Raw genomic sequence first — 21,423 nt, forward strand, 5'->3', positions numbered from 1 at the left:
AAGCCCCCGTGACTCTCAGCCTTCCACAACATCGTAACAGAAGCCGGGAGAGAGGAGCGAGGAGGGGGGAGGTACATCCATAGGGTAAAAGTAAAACCCCACTAGAACTGCCTCCATACGAAAATAGGTATCCCTCACATTCCCGTCTCTGAAGTTTCCAATTGTAGACCTTTCAGGTTGCGGCAAATATGCCACAGGCTATATATCACCTCCCCACAGGCTTTTATCTCTTTTATGAATCTGAGATGAATGAGCCATGTTTCTATTTATAGCACCTCATGCATGCGCTTCACAAAGCTGTTTTGACACTGCACATTCCAATCTATTTATGTTGGGATTTTCTACAAGCTACAATCGGACATACCATCCCCAACGGCTAAAACGGGCACACACACATCTGAAATGTGTGAACGATTATATGGCTTCTGTATGTAAATTATGTTATACACTCAGTGGGAATAACTTGTTCACCTTAAACTAGGACGTTGGGCAATATGTTTAACCCCTTGAAATCTAGCTCGACATTAGTTTTAATGCGCGGTGTTCAAACGCCTTTCACAAGCATTTAAATCCTTCAAACATGAGCAAATTGGTTTGTTTACTTTAAAAAAGCAGTTAGCATCTTGGCATTAAATGTCGACATATTGATAATAAAAAGTCACATAAAATTGATTAAATAATGATGGACAAACATAAAGAGCTCTGTATTTATGATTACATATTAAAAATGAAGCTTCAGGAAAAATCTATTAATGTATGATAATTATTTTTTAAAAACACTTTTGTTGAGGTCATTTCCTGTTTTTGTTCTTTTGCTTTTCATTTTTGTTGTTCTTGTAATTTTTTATTAATTTCTTGCTAATTTCTTTGGTTATTTTTTGTTGTGTTGCTCATTGCCTTTTTTACGCTTTTATTTTAAAGAAATCAAGCCAATTTGCTCAGTTTTCAAAGGGTTAACCTGTTCAGCCTATTATTTAGTGCTATTGTTTTGGGGTAACACTTTAATTCATCTCAAGAGTTCAATTACTTTAACCTGCATTAGGTGATTTTTTGGCCACTTGGGGGCAGTGAAAACAATCTGTAAACACAACACTTACATATTATCACCTTTTAATCTTATATGTCGAGCTTGTTAGGAAATCGTTGCTTATTTACACATCCAGCAGACAGGGAACAACATTAGCATTCAGTTGGAGTTGTGCTTGTGTCTACCTGATGAATCTAAGGCCTGGTTTCACTCTCTCCTTTTAGCTCTGCTTAGTTCCTGGAGTCTGAGGGAAATATTTGGCTCTTTAGCTGCTAAATGCTCTTTGACCTTCTCTGTCTGCTGAGCAGGTAGTGTGCTGTGGGTTTTAACAGCTTTTCACTGAAAACAGCTGCCAGATGACGAGGCTGAACCAAAAGGGTAAAGTTGCAGGACATGAAACCAAAACAGTGAACCTGAAGAGGCTAAAATCAAATTCTGTACAAAAGAAGTGAAGGTAGCCACCGCAATGTCACCTTTTGCTTTTTGGACAACCTTTTTAAAGCCTTTTGTTTTGGCATTTTGGCTGTCGCTGTCTTGTTTTTTTGGAGCCAGAGGTGACCGTACTTTGACGAGACATTTTGATCGACTTAGAACCTGTGGACACTGGCATATTAGCAACTTAAACCTAAACCCTAAAGCATATCCTGCTTTATCTTCTGTTTTACTTTAATAGTAAACCATAATTTACAAAATGAACATCATGCTGTATTGATGTAGAATTGAAACTATCAATTGAGCTCATAAAGTCATTACAAAAATGTTTACTGAGGTACTTTGTAATAAATCAAGTCAGTAATAGGGTCATTTAAAATATCTTCCAACATGTTCTCATCCCAGCTCATTATATAATGTCTACTTATGAAGTTTTAGATATCCTTCTGCATCAGCTGTTTATGCTCTGGGATGCCAGTGCCACGATGTCAACAAATGCACATGATGGGATGACGCAGCACATCATTATGTGTACACAACATGAGCACATGGCAACCAAAGAGGACTGTCATGATGGTTAGAAATAGGCAACAAAGTCCTGGATGGTTGGGTTTAGTCAAAAGAAGCACATGGTGTCTAAAAAACCCTCACATTCACACGAAAAGCAAACACCGAACTCCAACATGAAAGTCAGCCCAACTACCACCTCTCTTACCTGCTCTATAGGTGCACTTGAGCTCATATTTTCACGCAGTCACAGGTGGCATTACTACCTGACACTATCCTTCCACATTTCATACGCCTGCGACCGGTTCTGTTGTTTTGTTTTGTGACCTGTCTGTTTCTTTCTTTCCCTTCTATTTCTCTTTACATGTCAGTACATATTAGGCCTAGTGCCTTGAGATTATAGCTTATGTCAATGTCTTGTCTGATAAATTATAAAATCTCTATAAATAAAGTGTTTAGAAAAAGTATTTTGCTCGTTGCACCTCCTCCTACAACATAAAATTTGTCCTTCATAAAATCTTGAAATACGCTTTGGGGCATCTGAATCAAAATGCATTTATTTATGATGCATATATTATTTACTAGAAGCTCACAAACCTTCATTCACCCTTGAACACTTTTAAGAGAAAGCTTGATGACCCTTAAATAAGGTTAAGCTGCTGAAGGATGTACAGCAGACGAAAGAAAAGATTGTTCTTTAAAGTGGTAAATACAGATCCTTTAAAGCCATTAGTTATAAACCCTTACGGAGTGTTTCATATATGACATCAAGGACTCCACATCCATTAACTTTCACTTTTGCCCTGTTAACTGTGGAACAACAGTATTATGTCTCAACACTGGGAAATATCACTGCACTGCTATTTTGTCCGGATGCAGATATTTAAAGCACCTGCCATGAAACCCGAGATGACATTTCAATAGCTCCTGAAGACTTTAATGTATATTTATTTCCTGAACAGAGTCAGTAGGTTGTAAGCAGTGGTGGAAGAAGTATGCAGCTCCTTTACTGAAGTAAAAGTACCAATAGCAACCTGTGACAATACAAGAAAGTCCTGTACTGAAAATGCTACTTACATAAAAAGTATACAAGAATAATAAAGAAAATGTACTTTAAGTATTAAAAGTAAAAGTACATAATGCAAACAAACAAACACACAAGACGACCTCAGATTTATTACAAAAAGCAAAAAAAAATTCCCACAAAACCCTAAAAAAACCCCCAACTAAACAAATTATTTAAAAAATATAAAAATTGGAAAAAAACAACTCTTAATTACTAAACAAAACATCCAAAAAACTAAAAATTATATATAATATATATATATATATATATATATATATATATATATATATATATATATATATATATATATATATATATATAAGAAGTACATCACCCCAAAACATCAAAATTATTAACCTTTCATGTTCATGCCAAAATAGCTGGCTATTAATTTTCTCTGAATCAACTGATTGATTAACCAACTAATCGTTTGAGTTGTTCTTTTATAAAACGATTTGGTTATTTAATTTACAACAAAACCTCACATTTATAAAGCTGTTTTATAAATGTGGTGGAGTAAACAGTGCAATATTTGCCCCCGGGGTGTAGAGAAGTACAAGTATAAAGTGGCATGAAAAGAAATACTCAAGTACAAGTACCTCAAATTTGTACTTATAAGTACAGTACTTGAGTAAATGTATTTTGTTACATTCCAGCACTGGTTGTAAGGAGCCATTGAAAAAAAGAGAAAATGCTTGATGCAGTGTGACAGCCAAAGTGTTGGGTAGAGTTTCACATTCTATATATAAGCCTGGTGACTTGTGTCCCTGCTGCTCTGTTTAAATGCCAGAGTCCCACTGTCAAAACAGAGAGAGGGGCGCAACAATATGATGGACCTTTTTGAGACCAACCCTTATCTTTTCAGTGATCTGCGCTATCTGGAAGACGGGGATCATGGACCACTGCAGCACCTGGACATGTCCGGGGTGTCCCCTTTGTACAACGGCAACGACAGCCCGCTGTCCCCGGGCCAGGATAATGTTCCGTCCGAGACCGGAGGGGAGAGCAGCGGGGAGGAGCACGTCCTTGCGCCCCCGGGTCTCCGCGCACACTGCGACGGCCAGTGCCTCATGTGGGCCTGTAAGATCTGTAAGAGGAAGTCAGCGCCCACAGACAGACGCAAGGCCGCCACGCTGAGGGAGAGGAGGAGGCTCAAGAAGATCAACGAGGCCTTCGACGCGCTGAAGAGGAAGACCGTGGCCAACCCCAACCAGAGGCTACCCAAGGTGGAGATTTTACGCAGCGCCATCAGCTACATAGAGAGGTTACAGGACCTGCTGCAGACGCTGGACGAGCAGGAGAAAAACGGATCATCCCCAAACTTCAAAGAACACAGTGTAAGATATACGGAGAAATACCAATAAAATTATAATAAAAACAAAACAAAACAGACAAAACCCCCCAATAAATTCCTCATAGAGTCAGTCAGTGTGTCCGTGGCACTCAGATGACTTTATAATGACTTCATGATGAGTTAATCATGTGCTTTTTATTTCTGTTGTATGTCTAACATCCCTATAATATTCCTGCATTGACTTTTAATGTATCTGTGGTGCTTTTAATTGCATTTTTTAAAAACTTTTATTCTGTTTGTGACTACCAGTATGATATTAAGTAAGTCACTTTTGTTAGAATTGGTTACTTTATTTTGTTAAAATATCCCTATGACCTTCCAATAATATTCTTTTTTTTATTATTTCTATGGGTTAAAGCATAAACAATGAGTCAATTAACTGATAACTGATACGTTCGAAAAAAGGTAACTTTTTTGATAAATCATTTTAGTCCTATTGCCAACTTTATATATTTTCTTGTTAAGGTATCCCCTTGATATTACAACAATTTTCATATTTTTTATTTGAGTTGAGAATGATTTGTCAAATTAATAAATTAGTCATCAAAAAATAATTAGTCGCCAACTATTTTGACTGTTGATCAATCGTTTCAGTCATTTTATTGTCATTGTTCGTAGCTTTTTAAATATAATATTTAGCTATTTTTATTTCTCATTTATAATAATAAATGAAAAGGACTGTTGGTTGGACAAAAGAAGCTTTGTGGGCTGTTGGGATTAACGATTGCATTTTTCTCAAATTTTTGATATTCTAAAAATAATCTGCAGATTGATTGATAATGAAGCCCTAATTTGGGTTTTTATTGGGGTTTTTATGTCTGTAAAGAATATTACGCCTGTTTCTGAATTAGTCAACACATGGCTAGCTCGGCTAATATGGCTTTTCAGTGTCCTAATTGTCAGTTTGATCAAATATACATATGTTTAGTAAGGGTGTTTATTGGTTAATGGATAACATGTAATGTGTGTTTTTACAGGTGGCCAGTCATGAGTACCACTGGAAAAAGTCCTCGGACACGTGGCCGACCTCTGCTGATCATTCCACTGCAGCAATGACAAACCAGAAAGAAGGTACATCTGTCAAATTTTTGGTTTGTATACAATAATGGATTTAGCCACAATGACGTCACCTATTGGTTTGTGGATTCCAGTTTCAAAGCCTCGAGTTTGGCATTTTGGCTGGCATGTTGGATTTTTGGACACAGAAGTGACCAAATTTGGACGTTAGGGTGGAGCAAACCCTGATTCCAGTTTGGTTAGCACGGTGCATATACAACTATGGTTAACTCTGGTAATGCTAGTTTTAACCAGCAAAAAACAGGTTTTAAACTATTGACTCGCTCTTGGCACCAGCCTCAAGTGGCCATTAGAGGAACTGCAGTTTTTGTTTCTTCCATACTGGCTTTATTTTTCAGCCTCAGAGGTTGCTTGGTCAAACTTCTATTACAATCAGTAATATATAAATGAGTAAATAAAACAAAACCATTTTAAGTTTATTTCCTCTGTTTTCAGGAACCAGTGAGTCTTCTGGGTCCACCAGCCTCCTGCGTCTGTCCTCCATCGTGGACAGCATCACCACCGACGAAAAAATCAACGTGACCGAGGACGCCACCGAAAACTGAAACATTAGCGAAGACCTCGACTATTTAAATTTCAAATTTCCACTATTCATCTCTAAATTATTTCCACTATATTCAGCCATTCTGATTTCTGTTTGTTCTGTAGGCGTAGTTCTTATTTGTACAGCAGGAGCAACAAATTTGTACATATTTTATATGAATGTGATGTTTAGATTTATTTATTTTGTATTCAGAATCAGAATGACTCTTTTGAGAAAGCTGATATTGTATTTAAATATTTGTACATAACTGACCAAGACAGTAAATTAAACTTTTGCAATACTCTGAAGCACTGTCTTCATGCTTCAAGGACATTTTGGAAAGGAGAGTCCTTCCATTCTTTTATGGTTTTATTTGACAACCAATGTCCGTACATCCCATGCTCATCAAGGTGGTATTTCAAGAACGTCTCATGGGAATTTTTTCAAATTTTACACAAACATCCACTTAAACTCGATGATTAACTTATTAGATTTTGGTGGTAATACATCAATAGTCAAGGTCCCTGTGACCTTGTCTCATTCTCATGAACACAATATTCAAGAGTGCCTTGAGGGAATTTCTTTAAATTTGGCACAAATGTCCACTTGAAGTCAATGATGAAGTTATTAGATTTTGGTGGTCATAGGTCAAAGGTCAACATTACTGTGACTTTGTCTGTCTCATTCTTGTGAGCATGATATCTCAAGAACACTTTTAGAATATTTTTTTCAAATTTGGCACAAACGTCCACTTGGACTCAACTATATACTGATTAGGTTTTGGTGGTCAAAGGCCAAGATCACTGCGGATTCACAAAACATGTTTTTGGCAAAAACTCAAGAACTCATACACTAATTTCACCCAGTGTCTTATAGAATATAATGATGAAGTGATAACTTTTTATATCCGATAACTCTGGTTAAATGTTAAATTATGTTTTTTTTAACCATTTAATCCCCAAAATCACAATCATTATGAAAAAGCTACCTTTTAGTAGTATCTCCTCAGGCACAAATCATGGTTAAAACATTTTCTGAATATAAAAGGTCACTCTACCCCTCTGTGTTTTACACCAAAAGAGAAAAAAATACCCATTACCAGTTCAAGGTCTACCAGTTCACCCAGCATTCACGGCTATTAGAAGTCCATAAAATCTGTTTAAACTGGGAGAGTTTGCTGCTGGGCTGCTTCTCTTTGTTCCAGCACTGATCCCACAACAGTAACTCGAGCCCACTCCAAAACACAGCGTGCCTCTCGTCTCCTATCAGATGTTGGGGACATGGAAACTTGGGCAGCAGGCTTGAGTGCAAAGCCTGTTGGGATAATGAGCCATTAGACCTTAATTCATCATCACTTGCTTTGTCATCACATGGCAAAGGATTTACATGCGAGCTATTAAAATGCATGACATGATGCTAACGGCATGGAAATTCACTGAGTCTAGTTTGTCTTTTATTGACATGAGAGGGGGGATGTTTGTTGATGTCGGGGCGTGCTGGTGTCCCTCAGATCTCTGTGGACGACACACAGCCTTGGTTGACCTTTAGGACTCGGTCTCATCTCTCAGGCCTGCAAACACACAAACACACACACCCATGTCTATGCAAAGTGTCACACACATGTCAGGTTTATCAGAAATGTCAATGTAATGACCAATGTTAGGTAAACAGAGTTATGTCAAAGAGGGAGTTGAACCATTATTTAATAATTTCAGCTGTACTCGTATAAACTGTTTTGTAGTTTTAATTTGTAACAAAATGCCATAATTTATGAACTATTCTTATGTTTTGATGTAAAAATCTAATATGTAAACTAACTAAAGCTTAAAGGGAAATATTTTGAAGTAAAAACTACAATATTTCCTTTTAAAATGAAAGGGAGTATAACAAAAAAGTGGCATAAAACAATATTCTAAAAAATAGATAAAAACAGAACTCTTTTAATAATAGAAAAAAAACCTCTTAAAAAACAGAAAACTCTTTTCCATTAAATAAAAAGAAAAAATGCCAAAAAACTCAGTGATAAAAAATAGAAGGACACCACCCCAAAACATCAAATTTATAATAAAAATTGAAAAAAGGAGAACTTTACAATTAATCAAAAATAATTGGCAATTAATTTTCTGTGAATCAACTGATCAACTAATAATTTGAGGTGTATTTTTGGTTGATTTAATTTATAACAAAACATCATTTTTATAAACTCTTGTTATGTTTTATACAAAAATCTGAATTTGTAAAATAACTAAAACTTGCAGATCAATGTTTTGAAGTAAAATACAATATTTTGCTCTGAAATGTAGTGGAGTAAAAGTATAAAGTGCCAAGAAAAGAAAATACTCAAGTAAAGCAGCTTAAATTTGTATTTCAGCACAGTACTTGAGTACATCACTGGTTTTCAATATTTTGAAAAAGTGCATGTTAATTCAGACTTTCTTCAAAGGAAAATGTAAATGAATAAAATTTAATAAAAAGAAAGACACTCCTTTTCAAAGCTCAGTAGTTTTATAAAGGCTATTTCCTCACAGAGAAAGTCCATTTTCCTTTCCCCACAAGAATTAGTGAAAGAAAAAAAAATTTGAGTGGCAACAGCATTTGTTTGGCAGCGAGCAGAGCGAGGTGCACTGCCAGCCCCGCTGCAGTGAATCCTTCTCCTCTGAGCATATTCAAGGAAAGTCTGGATAAATCAGAGCATTCAGCCCTGCAGGCTTATCCCCCCTCCTATAACTGCTCGCCTTTCATCAGCTTCGACTTTTAAAACACTGCCTTCACAGCCAAATGAGAATTATATGGTGTCATCAGTAACACCGAAATCCCTGTAAAGTCAGACAAGAGAGAGTCGGGGCTCTGAGAGGGAGCGAACATAAGAATGAGACAGTACAGTTAAAAACACAGCTGGTGTTTTTACAGCAAAAACAACTCCTCTACCAGCACAACTTGCAGGTTTATATGCAGCAAAATATTTAATTTTAGACAGTAATTAGTGCCCATGATGAACCAAACACTTCTTTTTCTGGGACAAACTGTGAGTGCTGATGTGAGGTCGACAATTTAGGTCAGTCATTACCAAACAGACGTTAAATTAGCAGATACCCACAGAGCTGCAAAATGAAGTGAAGTAACAGCGCTATCAGATAGAGTGAGTGGGCAGGAGGCCATTAAAACCACATTACTGTTTTAGGATATCACGTTACTGTCTGCCTTCTACAGAAAACAGGATGTTTAGCAAAAGATGTGAATAGTTGTGTTGAAAAGAGCCTCAAAAGGATTACTGTGTGTTTTTTTGGCTTTTATGTACATTTTTTTTGTGATTATACTTACTTTTACTTAACATTTTTGGTGCAAGACTTTTGTTTGTAACAGAGTATTTTCACAGTATACTCGCACTTTAACTAAACTGCATACTTCTTCCATCATTGCTAAAAACTCCAACATCACTATTATTTGACAAGTAAAATAAGCAAAAAACATTATTCAATATATAGCCTTTAATTTTGGAACTTTTTGTGTGTTTTTTCTTTCTTTTCTTTCTAAATCTTACAAATGCTCTTACTTGTTATAATTTAGTTTCCTCATTATACTTACTAACCTTTACTTAACCCTTTGAAATTGGAGCAAATTGGTTTCATGTGTTTCAAAAATATGGCGAGAAGGCAATAAGCAACTTAATAGGACATGACCCAAAAAATAGCAAGACATGAGTAAAAAAGTTACAAAGCAAAACAAAAAGAAAAGTAAAAATAGCAACAAAAATGACCATTAAAATGCTGAAAATGAAAGATAAATATATGTATGTACACAATATATTGTACTTTTTTTTGTTACATAATTTTAAATACATATACTCAGAATAATTTTAGATATAGTTTTCTATACATTTTTTTCTTATTATTTTCTAATACCCCTCCCACACCATTTTAAATCTAATTTTCAGGTCATTTTCTTGTTATTCTAAACTAATTTCTTGAAATTTGCGGGGTATTTCATGCCAAAAAGCCAAAACAAACAGTTTGTAGACATCACATAAAAAAAAACTCATGTTGTCAAGGTTTCAAAGGGTTAACTAAAATTTTCAATGCAGAACTTTTGCTTGTATCAAAGTATTTTTCACAGTGTTCAAGTACTTTAACCTTATCTGAATTGGGCCATTTTGCACAATTAGTAAACTTACTTTTACTTTTGGAACTTTTGGTCTATATTTTTAGTAAATATTTTAAAAATCATCTGAATACTTACACCTCCACTGTTTTTCCCCCCAGGCGTCTTTATTCTGTTTATTTACAAGCTATTCCTAGAAAACAGGCAAAAGGTGATGGCACTGAGCTTTATTTGCAGAATTGTTCTCTGTCACATCTTCAGACTGAATTGAGGCTTCTCTGCAGTTCAACACCGTGTGAGCCGACTAGTAATTATGTTGTTGACAGCTTACAAGGATACAATGCGGATATTTCTCACAATGTGTCAAAACGTTTGGCGAGTCCTCTTCTCTGGGAACCGCGCGCACCTAAAAAAACACCAGTAGCTGCTGCTGCCTCTGAATGGCCGAAGAGTTTGGATTAGGCACAGCTGAAGAAGACATCGCTTGTAGCTGCTGAGAGGATCAAAGGCTGTTTAGACTGAGAACAACGTCGACAATGAGAAAACCTGGTAGTAACCGACAGCTAATTGAGGCTGGAGTTAGATTAGTGCAGCACATGGTGTGTTTTTTTGGGGGAATATTGGCGCAGTCGTTGCGCGCAGCGCGCTGTGATCTGTGCGCTCTGCTGGTCTCTTGGGAACTCCCCGAGTTTGCTTATCTGTTGTTCTCAAGGGTCAGAGACAGAGTTAAGTGAGGGGCAGGAGGTGATCTTTTATGTCCATCGCCCTCACGTCTGAAAACCTTATTTCTTCTAAACGGCTTCATGCTTTCACTTAATATGCTGCTTGTTTGGTGAAACAGAAGCCCCCTGACAGAGAAGCAATTTATCACTAAGATTCCTGCAAAAACAGCAAAAAGTTCTAAATTAAAGCCTGTTTATTTTAACTGTCAAATATTGCTGATGATACTGGAGTTTTAAGCTGTGGTGCAAGTAAAAGTACAAGTAAAAGTTTTGCATTCAAAAAGTTACTTCGGTCATAATAAAAAAAAAGCATGAGCATTACAATATACTAAAGTAAAAGTACTTATTATGCAGGATGGCCCAACAGAGAATAATAAAGATTATGTTGTTGGATTATAATTATTGACGCCAGGGGGGGCGAGGGACCTCTGCCAGAAAATTCTGAGCATTAAACACCTACTTTCATGCATTCTAATTAATTTTTATGCACCAATTTGTGCCTTTTCTACATCAATATACAGTGAAAATGTCTCTGCTATGTCTCTACCTGCTATGCACAAGCATATTACAAGTACAAGGGGAGATGTGTCCCCTGTAAACAACAACAAAGAAACCCCAAAAAATAAAAAAACAACATCTCAAAATTACCACAAAAGACAAAATGTCACCAAAGAGAAACAAAACAATCAAAAAGAGACACAAAATGCCCTAAAAGTGACACAAAGCAATCACAAAGAGACACAAAATGACCAAAAAGACACAAAATAACCTCAGAAAGACAACACAACAAATACATGCAAAAAAACAACAACAACAAAGAGGCAAAACTACCAAAGTCTATGTGTCTAAGTGGTGGGGGCTTCTGCATGTCTGTGCCCATTATCTCATGACCCATAGTAACTTTTCTCCGCTGGAAACAGTAAATATCAAAAACATGTTGAACTGGTTTAATTTAATCTGTAAAAATAAATAAATAAATAAATAAATAAATTCAGTTAAAAAGGGGAACAAGTAAAAGTCATTCTGGGATTCCTGCACTGTAAACACCTTTGCATTCCTCGTTGTTTAAAGCCCATCACACCATCAGTCCTCCACTCGAATAAAGACTCCTGCACCATAATGACCATCTGTTGTGAGCTGAATTGACTTGTGTCAATAACTTTTAACGGTTAAAATTTGGTCCTTGGAAGGCAAACTGGCGCGGGGAATTGCAGTGGTGGTGTCGGTTGTGTAATTACTGTTTTAATGAGCTTTGGTAAACAGGGATCACCTCATTCGCAGCACCTTCAGTGATGAGCTTGGGGTGTTTAGAGGGGGCTTACCGCTGTCATGCGAATTCACAGGGCTTGAAATGTTACACCTTCCTTTGCAGCTGGGCTGCATCTGCAACGCTGTTGTCTCCGCTGTAAAAATTGGCGTACTGCTACAAGTGCTCTTTTTCTGCACAGTTTGACTAAACAAAACACTCATTTAATATTTACGTCTTCATAGCGGAGTGTCACTTTCATTGGCAGCCTTGACGTGATGCCTGCATGCCAGATAAATCACACAAAATGAACTCAAAAACAGGTCATGTGATGGTTAGAGCTGCACTACATTCATCGTGGCCTTGCAGGCGAAGTGGTGATGAGTAGGAAAACACCAGTAAGTGCAGATGTGGGAAACTCTGCAGGGTACTGGGGGGTGAGAGCGGGTTGGGGATGGGGCAGGGAGAGAGCTGATCTAACCCCAGCCTGCCTTCTGGCTGGGCCAATGGGCCATGGTAATTAGATCTGGCCAATGTGGGCCCTGGGCTCCGGCCTCGGGGCATATAAGGGGGGCCCGGGGCAACAGACCCCTCATATCACTCAGAGGTCTCCTCTCTCTCACCCTCCTTCCTCTCCATCCATTCCTCTCTCCAGCAAACATGGACGTCTTCTCACCATCCCAGGTCTACTACGACAGAGCGTGCGCTTCGTCTCCAGACAGCCTGGAGTTCGGCCCCGGCGTGGAGCTTGACGGCTCTGAGGAGGACGAGCATGTCAGGGTCCCTGGAGCCCCTCACCAGCCGGGACACTGCCTCCAATGGGCCTGCAAGGCATGCAAGCGCAAGTCCAACTTTGTGGACCGCAGACGGGCTGCGACTATGCGTGAACGCCGGCGGCTGAAGAAGGTCAACCACGCTTTTGAAGCTTTGAGGCGCTGCACCTCAGCCAACCCCAGCCAGCGCCTCCCAAAAGTGGAGATTCTGCGCAATGCCATCCAGTACATCGAGAGCTTGCAGGAGCTGCTACGAGAGCAGGTGGAAAACTACTACGGGATACCTGGAGAGAGCAGCTCGGAGCCTGGGAGCCCGCTTTCCAGCTGCTCCGACGGCATGGTAAGTCCACATGCAAACATCTGGTTTACTGCATGCGAGATAGAGCGCCATCTTGTCAACTGAAAAGGCCTTTATGGCGACCAAAGTGTCTCCATTTCTCATCAGCATGTTGTGCATTTCAAAATTAAGCCATGATTTCCAATTTTAAAAACCCATTAATCAAATAAGCTTGTTTTGCCCCAAGACCTCAATTACCATGCTCCTCCATGCATGTCATACCATCCCATAATAGAAAAATCTATCATGTAGTCTTACAAGCATCTCTGACGCTTGTTATTAAAGGTCAGGTTGAATTAGTCAACAGCACTGAAGGTGACAGCGTATCAGTTAATACAAAAGAAGGAATCACGCGGGATGGAGTAATGGCTTTCCCACCACCGGACACTTTATAGCCCCTAATAAACCGAGCTAAATCCACCTTACTGAAGTCAGGGAGAAAAAAAACTGGACACTTTTCTGCATTCCATCTTGACTGCATGTTCTGCACCGCTGCCAGGATTTTCTGCAGATTTACTAGGAGAAAGTGTCATCTTGCACAAACTGGTGTTGCTTCCACTGATACAATCGATTCGGCACGCTGGGAGAAAAGGGGGGCAGGGGAAGGGAGCGCTGCCACTTTGGCTTTAAGGTGGATGTGAAATAAAGAAGGCCATAACTTTGGAATTCAGGATTTATTAGCCCTGTCCAGAGTATTGTGAAGGTTGTTTTTTCTCCTTATATATATATATATATATATATATATATATATAAATATATATATTTATGCAAACATAACAAGTGCTTGCAAGAATTCAAGGGTGAATTTTCTCATTTCCTTGCAGGCGGACACCAACAGTCCAGTGTGGCAGCATCTGAATGCAAACTACAGCAACGGTTATTCGTATGCGAAGAACGGTGAGACCTTTAGACAGCAGATATGAATATGACATGCCAGTAATAACTGCATGATGGATTATGTTAAATGCATGTTATATTGTGCCTCTGGGAGTATATTATAAACAAATAAGCTGATAAACGCATGTCCTCTTTGTTCTTCTTATCAGAGAGTTTAGGGGAAAAAACAGCCGGAGCCTCCAGCCTGGAGTGTCTCTCCAGCATCGTGGACCGGCTGTCCTCTGTGGAGTCCAGCTGTGGACCTGCAGCTCTGAGAGACATGGCCACCTTCTCCCCGGGCAGCTCCGACTCGCAGCCCTGCACGCCAGAGAGCCCTGCATCCAGGCCCGTCTACCACGTCCTGTGAACTTTGATATATTCCCGCAGGCTGGCGCACTGCTTTCACCAAACACCAGCTGCATTTGCAACAAGAGATAAGAACTTTGTGTGAAGGAGACTCAGCCGACGACCTGCAGCTTTTATATTGTACATGAGATTGTAAATATGTAATGTAAATGCCCATTTATTCTATACATGCTATTATACCCCAATGAGACATATTTAATTATGACAGTTAATGTAATGTTGCATTATTCCAACATGAAGTGGTATTTAAGCAGTTTTTTCTCCCATGTTGTTATGAAACATTAAATCTTTTACTGTTTTGTAAAGTTTGAGCTTTTTGTGTCTCTTTGTGAGTTCAGATATTAGTCATCCTGTCAACGTAGGAGGTGTAAAACAGTGAAAATAATAAACTAAAATAGTCACTTAGAGTTGTTGCTGTTAACTCTAATAAATGTCAAGACTCCATGTCAGCATAAAACACCCAAAACTGATGACTAGCTCTCGCTGTTTTAGCTTTTGTACGTGCATGTTTTTTTTTTTTTACAGTGACACTAATGTTAGAGCAGTTTCTATCGTTAAGATACTGATTAGTCAGAGTTTAGTGGGTTTGCAACTGTTTAAAGATGCATCATCTTTTAATAAAACAGCAAAATTAATAATTTGAGATTGCAGAATCTTGCATGATAACAAAAACAAGTTCAAAAAAGGTGAATTTTATCAAAATAAAAAGGTTATTTATCAGTTATTTATCATGCGACAGGGCAGTGTGGACTGTGTCCAGTTAACAAGGTGTGGAGAACATAGTAGAAACTGATAGAGGTCAGCTGATACTATGAATCATTCGACACTGCTGTAATCACTTGTGTGGCATTCTGCGTATGAGTCATTAGCGCTGTGGCAGGTCGATCTATAGGCGACATAGGCGGCCACCTAGAGCACCACCCAGGGGCACCCAATTTTTCTTTTGTGTGTTTGTTTGATATGCAATAAAATTTGACTTGAGGAAAAGGGGAAGTGGAGTGTTTATGGTGAAAGCCATCTGCGGCGCAGTTCAAAAACAAAAATAGGACAATATTTGCAAATTTGCACATATGGTAGTCTATTGATTTTATTTATCTATTTTTTTCAGTTTATGTTACTTAAGTAATAAAAGAAAACACACAATAGATAAAAATTGCAGATGATAATGAAAACAATAATGAGAATAATGATGAATAAATAACTTAAAATAAAAATAAAACTGTTTACAGCTGTGTCAAAAAACACACAAATTTTTCTGCATCATAAGAGGGATTTCAGCCAAAAGAGACAGTTACAAAAATATTGCATAATTTGGAAAATAGAAACACATTTTGTCTGCTTTGATCACATTTTAGTATCTCTAAAAGTGTGTTTTAAGTGGACGCAGTACTGTGAGTACCTGTTTGCACTTTCCTTCCAAATGTGAGTCATCAGTAACACCTTTGATTACATCGTCAACACCAGAGAACAAATGGCCTCTGATTGTACTTGAGGGGAAGAAGGGGGGTTAGATGTGTGTCATACTGTATCACGTCTTTGATGTGAGGTTTTTTTTAGTTTATAGTCTATGGAGGGGCAGCACATTAAAAAAATACTTTTTTTCTTCCTAAATCTATTCTTCTGTCTACTCCCTAAATTAATTTCCTTTGCTACAATGTCTTCTCCTCGCTCTAATGTGCTCAGTCTTTGTTAAATTGCAAATAAATTAAAAAATACACCTGTACACCCTTATATGGTTCCTTTTCTATGGAGGCTCGATATATCTGCTCTGTTCTTGAACGCTGTGTTCCTTGTTACTCTTTCAAAACACTGATGATAGGAAAACTAGAGCTATTTAACTGTTGTTGTTCATAAAGTATTCAGATGCTTCACCAAATGTTGCAGTACTACAATGTAGAAATACTAAGTAAAAGTCCTGAATTCAAAGGTACAGTAAAGGTACAGAAGTTCTATCAACTGAAGTATCAAAGGAATTTTTTTTTACAAAAAGCTAGGGAAAAATGTCTTATTTGAATGTTCAGTATTTTGAATTTTCATAATTATGTATTTAAATATTGCACAGAATTATTTAAGCACTTTTGGGACCATTTCCTTGTTTGCCCCCCCCTCTAATTTTTAGGTATTTTTTTGTTTACATTTTTTTTTGTTGCTAATTTTGGAATCATTGCTTCTTAAGTTGCTCATTGCTTTCGTCACATTTTTAAAAGAAATCAAGGCAGTTTGCTCAGATTTTAAAGGGTTAAGCACAGTCCTTTAATAAATGTACTTGGTTACTTTACAACATGGCTATTTCAGTAAAAATGCAAATCAAATTGTTGATGAAGTTTCTCTTTGGATCGACTCAACAGGAAAGACAGCAGCATGCAAAACTTAGTAATTTCTTTTCAATTTAGTTCAATTTTATGCTATAGTCCAATATTATAAATCTCAATTTGCCACAGAGGGCTTTATAACATAAAACAGACTCTTGGACCCTAACAGTGGATAAAAAAACCCTCTAACAGGGAGAAAAGGAAACCTCAGGAAGAGCAACTGAGGATCCCTCTCCAAGGATGGACAGACGTGCAAAAGGTGTTTGCAGAAGTCATGCTACAAAAAAGATACATAGAGGGGGAGAAAACTACACACAGTATTTTTTCCTCAACATATACATCCATCTCTAACAGCACTTTGTTATTGCAGCACTGTGGAGCAGCTCAGAGTTAAACACTGCCTACAGGCGAGAATAGCAGCAGTCTCACAGCGGTCTCGTCTCTCTGCTGCAGCGCTGTGAGACATTGTGGACATTCCAGCGGCGGCTTGTATTTCACCAACCAGCACGGCTGCGTACGACACTCCAAATGTCACTGATGTCGTTTTCCGTGCCTTCGGTTGTGATTCATGAATCACTCAGTGAGCCTGGAGTGTCAACACACAAAAGACATACCATGAGTTTACATCAAGGTCAAGCATGGAAGCACATGAAAGTTACACGGAGAGAGAAACTTTTAAAAATCTGATTTTCATTATTTTATTAGCTGGATTTGAATCTGACAGAGTACACATTAATATTGCACTGACTCTGGAGTAGCATGACTGAAATACCAGCACAGTCATTATTGCAGTACTCAGTGAGACCACAAGAGAGAGGTGTTTCTTACATTTCCATCATTAACGTGTCATATTTAGCTTCTGTGTTTGAATTTTAATGTAATCAATGCAAACAAGCAGGTTTAACCCCAGGGGATCATTCCATAGTCTCTAAATTATAATCCCAGCAGTCTGACTCATGAAGGTAATTCATACATTTCCTCCTATTTGAGCTGAATACTGATCTCATAATGAATGTTTAACTGGGGCCTTTGGAGGATTGAACCTGCCCTCTGGCTAAATCTGTGATGTTGTACAGCTGTCGGAGCAAGAAACTGTAAAGACGGAAAAGATGATGAGACTTCTGAACTGTTAACGACTCGAGCATACGTTATGTTTCAAGTCTTTTTGATTTGTTCAGCTGATATTTTGATGTTTTGAAAGCACTGAGTGTTCTTTAGAGCGTTTATTCATTGCAACATGCGGACTGCATACAAGAATAGATTTTGCTCCTCAGTGTCTTAAGTTCATTTAGCCATCAGGGTTAGAGTGCAGGACCGTATTACTGGAGGAAAGGTCAAGTGTGTTGCTCAGCAGCTCCACTGGTGTGTAGATGAAACCTTTCACATAGAGAGAGTTCTGCCATTTTGAATCCTAAGATAAAATACTGTTGAAAAAATAATTTCCTTGTGGAAATCTCAAAATTTGGTTTCACAAATTAATCCGCTTTCTCAAGGGCACAGATTTCATTTAAATATTTGGAATTGACACGAAACGGTGGGTTCGGGGTTCTTTGCCAGAAAGTTTTGAGCATCAAACACTTAACACTTATTTTTTATGCACCAAATTTATGACTTTTCTGGTATTTTCCCCTTCTAAACCTGCCTGATTTCTTTCAAATACATGGGTAAAAGGCCATGAGAAACTTCAGAGGAAAATACCCAGAAATTAGCAAGAAATTAAGGAAAATACAAGAAAATGACCTGAAAACCAAACCAAACCAAACCAAAACAAACAAACAAACAAAAAACACCCTAAAAAACCCCCAAACAAACAAAACAAAAGAAGCATTCAATGATGAGTTTGACATCATGACAAAAACCTGGCATTTAGAGGGTTACAACTCTGAAAATGAATGAATATTTGATATTTATGATTAGGGCTGATGCTGGTAAAAAACTCAACTCAATAAAAGAATAAAATAATAATAATGTAAAAAAAATTAATTTCAAAGCTTGACTTTGAAAGGCCCATTTTGTGCACAGAGCGATATGAGTGTATGCAATATTAAAGCAGTACCTAAGGGTTAAAAGGATTGTGTTTACTGGAGACTGGGGTGTTTCTGTTTACTGTATTTTTTCCTCTCCTGTGCTGCCTTTCCTTCATTCCCTCCTCTTCACATCTTTCCTGCATCAGCCTCGTTAGTCCTTCCCTGCTCCTCAGTTTTTCCCGGCCAATCAGCTCTCTGCACGTTCTCCTGATTAATCAACTTATTTTCCTCACCTGAGCTATTTCACCCTTTTTCCCCACCTGCACTTCATCCTCTAGTCAGACTACTTTGCATTTAAGTCCCAGTTCTCAGCCCAGTCTGTGTTTGATTTTTCGTTGTGTTGTGTGAACATCAGCTTTCTTTATCTTTAATACAACATAATTTGAATTCCTGCTGCTCACTGTCTCCTGGGTCCGTCTGCTCCACACCACATGATAAATACAAAGAAATGTTTCTTTATAAAACCCATGAATTGCATATGCAATCTATTCAAATATAAAACTGCTGGTCACAAAGAAAAAACATCTTCATCTATCATTTCCACCTTGGATCCAGACAGTCTGTTTTCAGTCTCACCGGCTAACATGAGCTTTGTTTTTGGATCAGAACGCTTCATATTGAAGACATGACGCTGCGGTTATTAGGAGCAGCCGGAGTGAAAAACAGACTGTTAACACACATACATAGTTTTCTCAGTGCTATTTCAGGGCGTGGAGGTGTAGGTGGAAGACAAAAGAGCTCAAGCAGCCGACGAAATCTATTTTTACACCAATAACCCTTTAACACCTGGATCGACCTCGGTGTTCTTTGGCTGCATTCAGACTCCTTTCACTACAGTTTAAACCTCTCAAACCGAGAAAATGGGTTTGATTTCTTTCAAAAACATGGGGACAACATAATGAGCAACTTGACAAGAAATGTTGTGCAAACTACAAAAAATTAAGAAAAGGAGACAAGGAAATGATCTGAAAATAAGCTGGAAGGGATTATGAGATATTACTAAATAAATAAAATTTAAAAAAGAAAATCAAAGAAAAAATGCTCAGAAAACTGTGTTTATGACTCTCTCAATATTGTTTTTAAAATTCTGATGAGAAAAAAGTATTTAATTTTTTAGCCCTTTCTTGGGGTCATTGACTTTTTAAAAAAAAACAAACTTTTATTTTTTATTTTCAGGCAATTTTCTTCCAACTTTTAAGGCTAATAATTTCTTGCCAGTTTTTGGGGTCATTGCTTAATAAGTTGCTTGTCACCCTCTCCCATGTTGTTTTTGTAAGAAATCAAGCCAATTTGCTTGAAAGTGTTTAGAGAGTGTTTGTAACTATAGAGAAGCTGATGAGAATATTTGTGATTTTATCATATTTTTTTCAGCTCCAGTGTATCTGCACTGAACCTTTTGTTATTACTATGTGATCCTGATGTGTTACCTTTTTAGCCCCTGATAAACAGCCATGGAGACAGGCGAGGGATTTGTCACATGCGTTACTGTCACCTGCGCTCTTCAGTTTTGTCACTTCAGGCTTTGGTCATTTGCTCTTGTATTGGCTATTTGGTGAAGAATAGCTCTAACGGGGATTTTATTGCACATAACACCCCGTACAACACGTCGCCGGCGGAGAAACGGCACTGCTTTGTGCTTCTACTGTCACCGTTTGAGTTTAATACCTTCCATTTACAAGAGTCTCTTTATTAGTTTCAGTGTCTGCTCTCTGTATTGAGCTAACAAAAGGCCATTGACTTTCTGTTCCCGGGCTAAAAACCTGGACGAGTCTTCAGAGGGACATTTCAGCAGCCAAGGTTTAATGGCTTCACCTTCTGCAGCTGCACTCAGATCAGGGAAAGGCAATCAGTAGCAAGCTGCTGTTCCATTGTTATGAGAAATAAACGCATCATAGTTTTTAATGAAGAATTAGTAACTTCATTATGCCACTTCATTTCTGGCAGTGCAGTAATTGTTCAGTACATGGCTGGTTTTACAATTAAAAACCTACACATGATTTATATTTTTTTAGGAAGAACTCAATGGGAAAATTCATGCCAAAATCAAAAATACACATTTACGTATTTTCCCTCTTACCTGTCCGAGCTGGTCACCAGCGTCATAAGACTGTCATAAGACTCCAGTTCCCAAAATTTGATGTCTAACGTCAACTTCGATTAGACGTAGAACACTGACAACAGATGTCACTGACATCTCATTTTTTTTTCTTTCCAAGATTATTTTGTTGGCTTTTTGCTTTTATTAGAAAGGACAGATTAGTAAGTGTGAAAAGGGGAGAGAGAGAAGATGATTTGCAGCAAAGGGCTGCAGGTTGGAGTTGAACCTGCAGCCGCTGCGACGAGGACATAGCCTTTGTACATAGGGCGCCCGCTAGCTCATGTGGTAATGTGGGCAACATCTTGTTGGATTTAAGTTGTGCTGTTCAGTAACCAAAATGCAGGGTTTTCCAAATGTCTGCTACAGCGTCATCTTGTAATACAAGAGCAACATATTTGTGAGGTATGACGACCAAAGTGTGAAATTCTCACGTCGTTAGACTTTTGAAAGTTTAACGCCTGTCTGAAATAAGAGTCCAATGTCTGTCTAACGTCATATTGATTTCAAGTGCCACCTCGGGTTCTGCTGTTGATCAGTCTAGATTTTTTTTGTGTGAGTTGCTTAGTGTTGGAGATATTGGCC

At 38.1% G+C, this 21,423-nt stretch overlaps 2 protein-coding genes across 2 annotated transcripts; both read left to right on the forward strand.

The window, feature by feature from the left end:
• Window positions 1-3,827: 3,827 nt before the first annotated feature.
• Window positions 3,828-6,257, forward strand: myf6 (myogenic factor 6). The gene is made up of 3 exons (XM_042511396.1): window positions 3,828-4,369; window positions 5,364-5,457; window positions 5,899-6,257. The coding sequence occupies exons 1-3, from the start codon at window positions 3,860-3,862 to the stop codon at window positions 6,006-6,008; spliced, it is 714 nt and encodes a 237-aa protein (XP_042367330.1). The 5' UTR covers window positions 3,828-3,859; the 3' UTR covers window positions 6,009-6,257.
• A 6,412-nt stretch (window positions 6,258-12,669) lies between these two features.
• myf5 (myogenic factor 5) lies at window positions 12,670-14,709 on the forward strand. The gene is made up of 3 exons (XM_042511219.1): window positions 12,670-13,165; window positions 13,987-14,059; window positions 14,209-14,709. Exons 1-3 carry the CDS (start codon window positions 12,713-12,715, stop codon window positions 14,403-14,405), a joined length of 723 nt encoding a protein of 240 aa, XP_042367153.1. The 5' UTR covers window positions 12,670-12,712; the 3' UTR covers window positions 14,406-14,709.
• Window positions 14,710-21,423: the final 6,714 nt, after the last annotated feature.

This window comes from Plectropomus leopardus, chromosome 22, assembly GCF_008729295.1.
Source record: "Plectropomus leopardus isolate mb chromosome 22, YSFRI_Pleo_2.0, whole genome shotgun sequence".
Taxonomy (NCBI): domain Eukaryota; kingdom Metazoa; phylum Chordata; class Actinopteri; order Perciformes; family Serranidae; genus Plectropomus; species Plectropomus leopardus.

What these genes read in the sequence shown, in the direction of transcription:
- myf5 (XM_042511219.1), top strand. Translation starts at nt 12,713, where the DNA reads ATGGACGTCTTCTCACCATCCCAGGTCTACTACGACAGAGCGTGCGCT. An exon ending in CCAGCTGCTCCGACGGCATG is followed by an intron (nt 13,166 to 13,986) that starts GTAAGTCCACAT and finishes ATTTCCTTGCAG; the next exon opens with GCGGACACCAACAGTCCAGT. An exon ending in TTATTCGTATGCGAAGAACG is followed by an intron (nt 14,060 to 14,208) that starts GTGAGACCTTTA and finishes TCTTCTTATCAG; the next exon opens with AGAGTTTAGGGGAAAAAACA.
- myf6 (XM_042511396.1), top strand. Translation starts at nt 3,860, where the DNA reads ATGATGGACCTTTTTGAGACCAACCCTTATCTTTTCAGTGATCTGCGC. An exon ending in CAAACTTCAAAGAACACAGT is followed by an intron (nt 4,370 to 5,363) that starts GTAAGATATACG and finishes GTGTTTTTACAG; the next exon opens with GTGGCCAGTCATGAGTACCA. An exon ending in AATGACAAACCAGAAAGAAG is followed by an intron (nt 5,458 to 5,898) that starts GTACATCTGTCA and finishes CTCTGTTTTCAG; the next exon opens with GAACCAGTGAGTCTTCTGGG.